The 12,684-nt window shown below is 40.2% G+C and overlaps 1 protein-coding gene across 1 annotated transcript; it reads left to right on the top strand.

Moving 5' to 3' along the window:
* Window positions 1–336: 336 nt before the first annotated feature.
* On the top strand, window positions 337–11,126 carry arhgap44a (Rho GTPase activating protein 44a). Its single transcript, XM_055152743.1, has 18 exons — window positions 337–448; window positions 1,023–1,099; window positions 1,188–1,302; window positions 1,978–2,046; window positions 2,117–2,198; window positions 2,377–2,504; window positions 3,338–3,449; window positions 3,957–4,038; window positions 4,182–4,262; window positions 4,351–4,464; window positions 4,559–4,650; window positions 5,155–5,338; window positions 6,116–6,133; window positions 6,214–6,402; window positions 7,328–7,843; window positions 8,648–8,793; window positions 8,866–9,267; window positions 10,811–11,126. The coding sequence occupies exons 1-18, from the start codon at window positions 341–343 to the stop codon at window positions 10,963–10,965; spliced, it is 2,670 nt and encodes an 889-aa protein (XP_055008718.1). The 5' UTR covers window positions 337–340; the 3' UTR covers window positions 10,966–11,126.
* Window positions 11,127–12,684: the final 1,558 nt, after the last annotated feature.

Below are 12,684 nucleotides of genomic sequence, written 5' to 3'. Positions count from 1 at the left end.
TTTTAACAAGAAAAGAAATGTTGGATCAATATAAGAGAAAAAAATACATTTATGTCAGATTGCCCAGCCTTAGTGTTTCAGAATGGCATATGAGATTGGAAAATGTGTTAACTTTGGCTGTGATTTATTTATTTTTTCTCTCTTTATCTTCTTTATTTCATTTATTATTAGAAAAAACTACCACTTACAGTTTTAGCACAATGTTTGGTCGAAGGGGCTGCAGTGTTGGGGGATGACTCTCTATTAGGGTAAGTGCTATTTCACTGTTTTGGAGAGGTTTGTTTTAGTCATATAATTATACCATGAGTCTTATTATTTTTGTGTTTGAATGAACAGAAAGATGCTGAAGATAAGCGGAGAAACAGAGGAGAGATTGGCCCAGGAGCTGATTCAGTTTGAGTTTCAGATAGAGAGAGATGTGGTGGAGCCTCTCTACGTGCTGGCTGAGGTGAGAGCTACAAGACACAGTCAAGATTAGTCACTATATCTAAACAAGCACTGATTGTTAATGTGAAAATATCTCATGGAAATTGCTGTGAATGGTTGAGGGATCATACAAGAGTGATTTGTGTAGAATATATAGAGGATTCAAGTCTGTGAAACCTGCCTAAGGAAACTTTAGCTTGAAATAACGTGAATTGTTTATTAAAGGTGCACTACGTAACATTTCTAGTGGAGGGTCCGTCACCTGATGTCACTATGGAAATGTTATTTCTTTGTTTAGAATGTTCCACAGTATAGATTAAACCTATCACACGGGAGACAAGCAGGTTACAGCACTACGCTACAGAATTGCCCCTATTCATGGAAGGAATTGTTTTATTTTTGAACTATAGAAACTCCAGTGTTGTATGTAAATGCTAGATGGATATATCTTAAGTTATATCATGGAACATTCCAGGCAAAGCAATAACATCTCCGTGGAGACAAATAGGTAGCGAGTCCTCCACCAGAAAAGTTGCACAATGCACCTTTAATGCTGTTTCAAAGTTTAAGTTTGTATTATGTTTATTTTCCTGTAGGTGGATATTCCCAACATCCAGAAACAGAGAAAACACTTAGCTAAACTTGTTTTGGACATGGACTCTGCACGAACAAGGTGAAGAAAATTACAGAGTAACGATTGGGACAAAAATATATATTATTATTGCGATCATTGTTTAAAATTTCACTTCACTTTACCACAGATTTCAGCAGTCATCAAAGTCGTCCAGTCACCCGAGCACACTTCAGCCTGGAGCCAAGTCTGAGTCTCTGCGTGAGGAGATGGAGGAGGCCGCCACCCGAATGGAGATCTGCAGGGTCAGTCAGCCTGTTGAATACATACACAACATTTAGGCCTGTCGTGATAATATCAGATCAACTTATAGATTTGTTATTTACTTTTGCAGCTCAGGCCTTTTGATGATATAGTTGATTTTAAATGGTTTACTGGGATTGTACTGCTTTATTTTAAGTTTTTTTTAAGTGTCATAAAGTAATTTCAATATTTGTTATTCCAATATTTCTCTTTAGCAATATATGCTTCAAAATTAGTCGCCTAACCACATTTACACAGAGGAACTATACTACTATTACCATAGCTACAAAAGCTACTCAGAATATGAAGTTTCTTTCTCTGGTTTTAGATACATTCATAATAAAAGTACATGATACTTCCTAAAGGTGTAAGTTTTTATGGAAGAGGCTCTGTCACTTGCTAGTCTCCAGTGCATTCATTGTTTTATTGCTCAGAATATCTTAGAAAAACATGCTTTCTAACTGAGAAGGGTCACCTCTGCTCATATTTTACCTGTAACATTGCCAGATGATGTCACATCCTTGTCTCCATGGAGATAAGTTTAATGCCATAATGTGGAACATTCCAGGAAAAGCAGTAATATCTCCGTGGAAACAAGCAGATGGTGAACTATCTAAAGTTACATAGTGCACCTTCCAACATAACCTATGTAAATGGTTGTCTGCTTTCTCTTTCAGGATCAATTGTCAGCAGACATGTACAATTTTGTGGCCAAAGAAATAGACTATGCAAACTACTTCCAGACGGTAAGCAAACAAAACATTATTGTTGTAATATCAGAACCCCATTTTGATATAGAGCTTTGTTTATCTGCAGTTGATAGAAACACAGGCCGAATACCATCGGAAATCATTAGAGATTCTTCACAGTATTCTGCCTCAGATTAAAGCGCAGCAAGGTGAGTCATAACAAACACAAAGACGCCACATCCAGCTGTAATTGCTTTTTATTTGAGCACTAAGGGGGCTTGTAAATATTTTCCAAGAGTAATAATGATCAGTTTTAACCAAGAAGCGGAGAAAAAGGGCAGAATCTGTTTGCCTGTGTGTGATGCCAGTCTGTGCCGTGTGTTACAGAAGCGTGGGTAGAGAAGCCGTCGTTTGGCAAGTCCCTAGAAGAGCACCTGAACATTAGCGGGAGAGAAATCGCCTTCCCCATCGAGGCCTGTGTCACTATGCTACTGGAGTGTGGCATGCAGGAGGAGGTATACGTCAGATCATTGCTTCTGTTTTATAAGTACACTTTATATCTCTGTAGAAGATTTTTTCATTTCTGACAACATTTTTATAATAGCAATGACACATGGAATGGAATTACTACAAAAAGAGCACATAAAGCCAGTGGTGGAATGTAACAAAGTACAAGTAGTAATGCACTTATCTGTACTTTACTTAATTTACTAAGTAAATTTTAAAGTCTATTCTTTTTTTTTTCTTCCTACAATTGAGAGTACTGTACTTTGTACTCCACTACATTTTTAAACTGGACTGTAAAGTTAAACTTTTTTTTTGTGTGTGTGTGTGAGATCTGCTGAGTTTTTTTTTTTTTTTTTTTAACTTAGATAGGTAAAAACTATCATTTCCATTAGTTCAAGTTGAACAAAATTGAGCACAAATCTCAAAATCACCACATTTAAAGCTTTATTAGATCTCACAGTCTGCGCTAAATACTTTTACTTTTTACTCTTATTTTAATGCTTTCACATAAGTAAATTTTGTAATGTGACATTTTAGCTTTTACTTAGTATTTTCTGTTCCAGTATCTGTACTTTTACTTAAGTAAAAAAATAGAACACTTCTTCCACCACTGCATAAAACTCATAAGCACGTGTATTGGGTTCATGCATTCTGTGTAGGATGTGATTAAAAAAAAACAAAAAAACATATATTCTTTCTGTGATTAGGGTTGCCTCTCCACAGATCTGACCTGTAACTTAGCCAGGTGGCTTCACCTGTTTCACCTGAAAAATTACAATGGTTAATTTTTAAAATGTGTTTGTACAGTACTAACAAATTACCTTCTCCTAAATGTGTGCAGGGTCTCTTTAGAGTAGCTCCATCTGCGTCAAAGCTGAAGAAGCTAAAGGCCTCTTTGGACTGTGGGGTTCTGGATGTGCAGGAGTACTCCTCTGATCCACACGCCATAGCAGGTGAACTACGCCCACAGAAGTGACTCGTTCTAAGCCTATTGCCATAACAACAAGCCTCTGCACTTGATTACCAAACAACAGAAGATAGAGAAATGCTTTCAAGTACTGTGGGGTTATTTAAGGCATATGATTGTGCATATCACTTTCTTTAAAAAAGTATGTTTCTTCCTCTCATTTCCCCAGAGCGTAGTTATGACATTACCATTTGGCAGGGTTAGTTAGTATGACAGTTGGTTGTAATGAGTGGTGTGATTTCCGATAACAGATAATGCTGTCATATTGTATGTGTAAGTTTGTTAATTAATTTTAACCTTTAATTGATTTACATATCACAGTATCACGGTTTAAATAGTCCTAACGTGTGTAAGAGGAGGCTGCTTCAATGTGGTTGAGTTTTGGCTATGGTACTAACCAGCTTTCATAGGAATATAGTGCAGTATTGTTTTTCAAGACTCCGATCAGCTCTGTATTCCACATATTTATTTTTTGCTTTGTCTGAATCCACAGGGGCATTAAAATCTTACCTCCGCGAACTCCCAGAGCCACTAATGACCACAGAACTTTATGACGAATGGATACAGGCTTCCAAGTGAGTTGCTGTCTTCTCATTATAGTGTACTTGGTGAAATCATGCCACTGGCTGTGAAACTATTCTAAAAAGTGTGCTCTGCCAAAATGAAAAATACTGAAATGTAACTGGAATCACATAAATATAACATATTTGTTTTTCAGCATTCAAGATATGGACAAAAGATTACAAGCACTTATGGCAACTTGTGAAAAACTTCCCACAGACAATTTGAACAATTTCAGGTCAGTAACTCAAGCTATTATTAACCACTCGTTCAAATACTCACTGGCCTAGATTGGCAATTGGTAATCATTATTTCATTTTCTGCAGATATTTAATTAAATTCTTGGCCAAGCTGAGTGAATATCAGGAATCAAACAAGATGACGCCCGGTAACATGGCGATTGTCCTCGGCCCCAATTTGCTGTGGACACACACTGAACCGTATGTTTTTCAACTTTAACCATTTTATTGCGTTAAAAAAAGCTTGCTTCATTGTTGCTCTTTTTTTTTTTTTTTTTTTTTTTTTTTTTTTTAGGAACATGACTGAGATGATGACAACAGTGTCCCTGCAGATAGTTGGCATTATTGAACCTATTATTCAGCATGCTGATTGGTTCTTTCCTGGAGGTGAGACAAGTATTGTAGTTGTAGGATTTGTGTGTGTGTTAACAACTTCAACCAGGAGGCTTGGTTTCATCATAAGAAATACTGGCTTACAATAAAAAAATTCCAAGAATAGGTTCTCCAGTTACAAAGGGTCTATTATGCACACATTTAGTTTTAGTGTGAAACAGTGTGTTACATGAACCCTCAAAAAAAAAAAAAAAAAAAAAAAAGCATTAAATTTAAACATTTTAACATTGAATTATTTAATATTGTGTGTGTTTGTTCAAAACTAATAATTAAGATTAAAAACAAAATGTGAAAAATTGCGAGAACATTAAAATTGATGAGCTGTTCTTGGCACTCATATGCATTATCCATGCCTCTTGTTTTGGGATATATACAGAGCTGCATTATGCATACATTAAGACATAATCAGTCTGGATAAGATTCATTGTTTTGTGTATTTATAAATGGAACTAATATTTACAAATCATTGTTTATGATAGTACTTCTGCTTTGTCTCAGAAATTGAGTTTAACCTGACTGGCTGCTACGGGAGCCCGGTCCACACCAACCACAACTCCAACTACAGCTCCATGCCCTCACCAGACATGGACCAATCAGAACGCAAGCAGCCGCACGACCAAAGCCGTCGCCCACTGAGTGTTGCCACGGACAACATGATGCTCGAATTTTACAAGAAGGATGGGTATGGTGCCAAGTGTAAAAATTTCCTTCCCACTTAATGCAGAGTCTGTGATCCTGTATTTTCTCTCATCACACCCCCACACACAGATTTTAAATTTGTATTAGAGAAGAGTAAAAAAAATCTGTTCAAATTGTGGGGTCATTTTAGGAGAAGTTATACTGGTTTGTGCAACCTAATCATAGTGATGTAAGTAACAAAATATATTGAGTATTTTACATTAGCACTTAATAGCTAAGCAATCAATGTTATAATAATCAATCAGCCGATCCATATGATTTGTGTTGCTCTTTACAACACCACTATAATTACACAGACTTCAAGAAAATGAGCAGCTTTGATTGGCATTGTTTCTATAGCAACAGAGTAAGACTGGTTTTCTTCAGCGTTGGTTTTCGTCCTCCCACACTTGCTCCTCCCTCCCAGTCTGGCAGGCTCATCACCTGTCCTGAGTCATTCACAGGAATTTTACAAAAATCACTGCAAACACTAATCTTACATTAACTAGCGTTAAAACATTGGTCTGCTGTTTGCCGTTCTGTGCTACACAGAGCTATTTGCATTAGGATCAATTAACAGTGTGATATGCTTAAAGGTAAAAACCTTTGAGAATATCAAATATTCTCAGTATTCAAATTTATGAGACTTTAATCTTCAAATGTTGAACTAATTATGGAATCCATTTACTTTGAATTGTATTTGCTTGTTTGTTATTACAAAGTACTAAGTTCATCACTTTTCATACCATGCTCCTTTTCCTCTCTCTTCCTACTAATGCAGCATTAGGAAAATACAAAGGTACTTGTAGCATACATTTTCTTCTTCCTCTTCCCCTATTACTTTCTTACATAATACATAATATTATTTTATTGTCTCAGTATGGGCGTTAGGGTGATGGATACCACCTGGGTCTCTCGTAAGGGCTCATCCACATTGTCGAGGAAGACTTCATCCACTCCCCCGGGAATGCCCGCTCCAGGCTCCTCTGCAGACTCACTGATCCCAGAACAGCCTGGGGAGTTTGTGACATCACCCTCTGCCACACCTCCACTCAGTGACCGGGCCTGGTGAGTCCTCTTGGGTTATACATGATATCCATCGCTTAGGCTTGTGTAAATTACCATTACCATCACCATCATCTCCTCTTCAGCTTTATCTGACAACCCTCCTGCGCTTTAATTAATCATACCTTATTAATTTGCAAAAACAGCTTTAATTTCTTTTCTGTAATTTCCTTCGCATCCTGTTTTTGCTTTTCTTTATGTCACTTTGGCTAATTGTAGCCTCATTGTATGGAGTCTTAGTCCACTTTTGGACACTGCATTCAACCTGGAGTGTGCTTCAGTATGCAGCTTTTTGCAAGCATGCACGCCCTTTTAACATCATTTTGATGTTGATTGGTATTCTCAGCTTCTTTTCTATCTATCTTTGATTGTTTTTTTTGTTTTTTTTTTTTTTTGCCTTTTTGCTATGGTATGATTATTGTTGCTATACACATGACAACTCACCTCATAGCTGCTGGCTCTGCCTGTGTGGCAGACACAAGATAATATAGCTTCTGGCTTGGCTGGCTCCCCCACCTCTTCTGTTGCTCTTTCAGCGAATGAAAGGGCTTTGCGTCTGTTTCACACTGCTCTGGGCTGATGGCAGGAGCTGCAATGCAAACAAGTCCTATAGAGTGAGCAGATAGGGTTTCCATGTGCAGCCTAGGGAGACATTTAGTCATCAGTTCAGCCTGATAACACAGTCAGCAGAACGACTGGGCTGTCCAGCGCTGGCTCCTCACAGCTCCATGCAGTGTGCAGACACAAGATGAGCCCAACGGGACTCCCGCACCTTTCTTTTGCTTTTTCTCTGTGCTTGTTTGTATTGACACTATGCTGACCATGGGCCAACTAAGAGTATCATCCTGGTCATATCTGGCTTACGGCTCTCCCTGTTCAGTCACTGGAGCTGTTTTTTTTCTGCTGTCTATTCTTTTAATATCTGCAGCTCAGAGCTCGTGTTACCCAATCGGCCGGACACCTCTCATGCCCACCCACCTCAGGGGGAGGACCGGCCCCCTCCTCCTTACCCCATGTCTTCGTGCCACAGTATGACACACCACTTCTACCCCAAACCCCCGCCCTGTGCCCGTCCGGTGGCACCAGGTCCAGAGTCTCAGCCCCCTGGATCACCTCCAGCACCCCTTCGCTGGTCTGGCTTTACACCCCCAGCCCCACCCCCCTCCTCCTCATCTTCGTCCTCTTCCTCCTCACTTGATATAAATTCAAACCCCAAACCCAGCTGTCTGCACTTTGCCAAGCACAGTCCTCCGGGTGACGTACCACATGCCCCTCCACCACCAGACACAAGCGCGTCACCTCTGTACATCAAAACGCCCCTGGTTCTCACCCGCCACGATCAGGCCTTTGGTAACCCCCCTAGCCTCCCTTCATCTGCACCCCCGCCCCCTCCATGGGCTGCTTGTTCAAGTGCCAGAGAGAGAGGACCCCCCAGACTGACTAGGTAAATACTACACACCCCTGCCTACAGTGGAGCAGTCTGATGCTGCTGCTGTTTTTCTCTGCTTGTCCTCCCTCCCCCTCCAGCTGACATACACTACCTCACAATCTGTAGCATTCACGTTGTCCAGACATCTGGTTGCCTAGCAACTGAATATGGCTTATACCATGAAACTGGTACATACTTTTATGATAAAATGGGACATTACAAATATAGGTGGGCAAAATAATGTGCATATATACATTGAAAAGTGATATATGGAGGGGTTGTCTACAGCTACTGTTTGACCTGTACTCAGATGTGGTGATAACAAAATCCCAATTCATTACAATGTTTGTGGAATTAAATGCAACTTTCTTGTTATAGAAGTTAAGGTATCAATATTGAGAAAAGAACTAGACCTTTTCGGAATAATTTGATTATTACCTTGATTTAGTGTGGGATCTTTTCCTAGTATCAAAATTCAAGTCTGGTATTTAGTATCATGACAACAATAATTGAGAAGACAGCGCTTTGTCATTAGTCTTCGAAGCTACAGAACAGTATGAATGACATGACCTACTTCTTAATCTAAAATCAAATATAATATGCAACGATATATCAACTACAAACAACACCACTGACACAGTGTGTTTTTAGATACAGTATATTATGCAGTTGGTGGTGTATGATGTTGATGGTAATGGTGGTATATCTATGTTCATGTAACTATATAAATAAATAAATTGATGAATTATATATATAATTCATCAATTTATTTATTTGCTATTCCTCTATTCTTGATGCTAACATACGTTGTTGTTTCAGTTCCCTGAAGAGTAAGGAGCTCTCCCCTGTGATTGGACACAAAGCCATCCAGGTGGCAACTCCAACAGTTCCTCCTAACTGTAGCCCCCAGACCAGCACCCAGTGCCCCCACTCTACAGAGCACAGCCCACACTCTTTGCGCAAAGGTCTTGATTGTTTTTATCATTTAATCTAACTCAAGAAATAACTGTGGTAACTGAACTTTTGTTTGTGCTCAGGTTCTAAGAAACTGGCCCCAGTGCCTCCCAAAGTCCCATACTGTCAGTCTGGTGGAATGCCTGACCAGTCTGCGGGACAGCCATCACCCGTCAGCCTGTCTCCCACTCCTCCTAGTACCCCCTCGCCCTACGGACTGAGCTGTCCACCTGGGCCGCTTCCCCCCTCTTCTCCAGGACAGACCCCACTTGGAGGACCACATTCTCTGTCATCCCCACCCTCTTTAACAGGAACACTTACCAAGTCCCGCCCTGCTCCTAAACCCCGGCAGAGACCCAGCCTGCCACCCCCCCAGCCCCCCTCAGTGCCCTCTGGACTCATTGGACCCAGCTCCGCCTCTGTGCCACAGCCTTTGGAGCAGGGTCTGATGGATGGCCTGTCGCCTGGAGAGAGCTTGTCCACAGGTAATCTTCATCTCATGGCCACAACACCCCCGCCACCCCCACCACAGGGGGGGCTGCAGCGGCCCACTCTCAGACTCGCTGTGGCTCTGCCCAATGGAGATGGTGGACGGGTGTAGGACTGACTCTGTAGGACTCACCATAGATTTAAACACATCTCCTCAAATGAATATCTCAATGAATTCAAGTTGCCTTTTAGACACAGATGTCAAATGATACCTGTGCAATACTCAACTTTTGTGCACTTGTAGAAAAGAGGTTTGGACCTATGTATCCATTGCTTGTGTTCTGTGATCGATGTTTCTGGGTAATGTGGAAACATCAGAGAAGCATAGCTTGTCCTGCTTGTACTGGAGTTGCCATTCGACTCATCTTGTGCTCTCTGTTTATCTGTGTTACCCAGACCCTCACTTGGCAGAGGTAGGTCAACAGCTTACAGCGCTCACGCACAGACTGGTCTGTTCAGCGCAGTAGCAGGAGTGGAGCCTAGATCCCAAACATGACACTTTACATAATGTTGTAATAATTAGCTGCTCTGACAATACATACTTTATATCACTGTTACATGCATTAATTTCTTGTCCCCCTGCTACTATTGTGTACCTTGCAGCCGTATGAGGCCAGGGATTCTATGTGGGCTAAATGTGAGGGGGACTTTAGGGTAAGCCAGACCGCCCCCGCCCCATGCGCTCCATTTCACTGCCTGGCATCTACGTGTGGCTGCCTCTGGGCCTCCTGCAGCCTGCCACAATGGACATATCAATCACAATTGAGATCATATTCGCAAATTCAAGATTTGATTCAAACAGTGCATGGCTCAAGGATATCCTAGAGTGCACCACGCAGCGCTCACATTGTCTGTACAGTGTAAGGTCCGTTCTTAAGATGCTTTTCTAAACCAGTATCTAAGCGACAAACATCCCCCTCACTTGCCCTGCCTCTAGTCTAGGGGGACCAGGTAAACCCCCTATACTTCTTATGGCAGGTTCATTGCTTTAATAACCTTTGCACCTTATTACTACGCTGCCTCACTCATCTCATTCCTACACAGGAGCTAGTCTGCCTGAGCCTGCTGCTGCAAATACAAAAGCAGCAGCTACTGTAAACGTTTCAATGCAAAAATATCTAAGATGTATTTCGGTTCTTACTTGGTGTCTTCTGGTGCCATCAAACATCTTGTTGCCTCTGTGTTGGTTTACTTGACCAGTGTTGTAAAGAGTTATGTGTCCTTGTGCAGTGAATTTGATGTGTTTTCTGTATTTTGAAAAGATGCTGTCTCACAAGACACAACAAGCTTACATATCACACTGTAGTGACTTGAATACACTGGTAACACCCTGTGTAGAATATGAAGCACATGTAATCTACTAATTCCTCCAACCAGGTCAGAAACCATACACCACTTGTCATAAATCCAAACCCAAAAATATTAATATTATTTCTGCTTTCTTCCGTTTTACACTTCATTGCCATTCTCATCTGCCCTTCTCATGCCATCTCATTCTCACCATTCTGCTCCTCATCCTCCCCACATGCTCACCATTAGATATCTTCAATTATGAAATCCCCTCCATCAATGTCAATCTGGACAGCCTCATCGATGAGTTCAGCGGCGCCCCCTGCAGGCGGTCCATGGGAGTGACAGACTCTCCAGAAGGGGATGCTGTGGCTGAGGAGGAGCCCCAAAGTACCACTCTATGACACTAAGGCACCACAGCTTTCAGCGCCTCTAATCGTGTTCACTCTGCTTACTAAGGTGACCAATGTCTGATGGAAAACAGTTGGCCTCACCTATGCCCACCTGAGCCCTGCCTAACCTGTTGCACATCAGCTAGACAGCAAAGATCCAGTATTATAGTTAATTGTCCACATGCATGACTACAAAACACACACAAATGTCATTGTGGAGGAACAGTTGCCTTTTAATGGAAAGACTGGATTTACAGACCAGTATTTCAATAATTTTACCACTTTGCTTCAGTTCATTATTTCTGTTCCCAAGAGTGGTCTGCCTTTGTATAAGTTTTTATGTTTGCCTTATGAGAACGTGCTTTTGAAAGATTTTCTTTTGAGATCAGTAAAAGTCTAGGCTTACAGGGTGAGTGTTAGTGGATAGTGGTCAGTGTTTGCTCACAGGGTATACAAGCTTTGTGCACATCTCACCAAGACCCAAAGATGGTCCCAGCCCAGGTGGTTGTATTTTACTATTTAGTGTACCTTGCTTCAATCACAAGTTTTATTTACATTACCCTATACATTATTTACACTTAAAATCACCACGTACCAGCACATTATAAAAGAATGTTATTGCGAACTTTGAACTGTTACTCTCTAAATAGTCAACAGAAACATTGCACATGAAGCCTAAAACTCTCGGTGCCAAGGGACTCAAAATGGCAGTGTCAGACACCCTCTTTGCAGAAGATGCCCATGTTTCAGACTGGTGATCAAGGACACCACTGCCTTTAGGTTTGTATAAATCTTTATCATGTTTTAAGTGCTTCAGGTTGAGTGACCTTTGACCCCGAGTGTAAATACAAAACATGTACATAAATTGATGTATATAAATCTGAGATGAAGAGTCTATGACTAACTGGAATATATGATAATATATGTGCTGATATTTATCATGTGTGGAAAATATATTGATAAAATAATCACATTATTTTTGGTCCTGCACAGACTCAGTATTTGTGATGTTTCACTTAAATAACCAGGTTACAAAGATGCTGCAGCAATCACAAACACTCATGTATTTTTTTTATTTTATTTTTTTTTCAATCCTGCAGTTTTCAACATAATCACTTGTGTGTAAAAGTTCTTGATGGGTTATTAGACCATATTTTAAGACATTCATGATTTGAATAGAAAAGTGAAAAATTTATCTTCAAATCAAATTATTTTACATGTGCTGCAGACACTTCAAACAAATGGTAATTATGTTTATTAAAGTGCAATTACAATGTCAGTGCTTCACCTCAGGCACAGTCTTTTAATCTTATGATTCGTGAAATGCTTTCAATTGGAGAAGTTGTAAAATCTTTTTTTTTCTTTTTTCTGTTACTAAAGATAATTTACAATGATTTTGCATATTACATTGATAGCTGTGGTGATAATTGTATGTCAACATTTGGCCTGTCATGGGTCACTGAACAGGTTTATATACTGTATACTGGAGGTCTTGTATCTGTTGGAGCCATACATTTGAGGAGGTGTCCTTTTTGTGTTGACCGATTGTGACTTTACTCAGACCATCCTATGTAAAAGGTAAATAAGATTTAGTATGGCCTGCTGGCATGTAATGCTTCTTTTACATCTATCAGAAAGCATGTGTTAAATTCATAAGCGCAATGATGCTGCAGAGATTAAGTACCCTGGTGTATTACAAGTTACAATTTAATTTTAGCATTGTTTAACTTT

The sequence above is a fragment of the Boleophthalmus pectinirostris genome, unplaced genomic scaffold (genome assembly GCF_026225935.1).
Source record: "Boleophthalmus pectinirostris isolate CB_2022bp ecotype Guang Dong unplaced genomic scaffold, ASM2622593v1 HiC_scaffold_17, whole genome shotgun sequence".
Classification (NCBI taxonomy): domain Eukaryota; kingdom Metazoa; phylum Chordata; class Actinopteri; order Gobiiformes; family Gobiidae; genus Boleophthalmus; species Boleophthalmus pectinirostris.
This window is presented reverse-complemented; position numbering and strand designations above follow the sequence as displayed.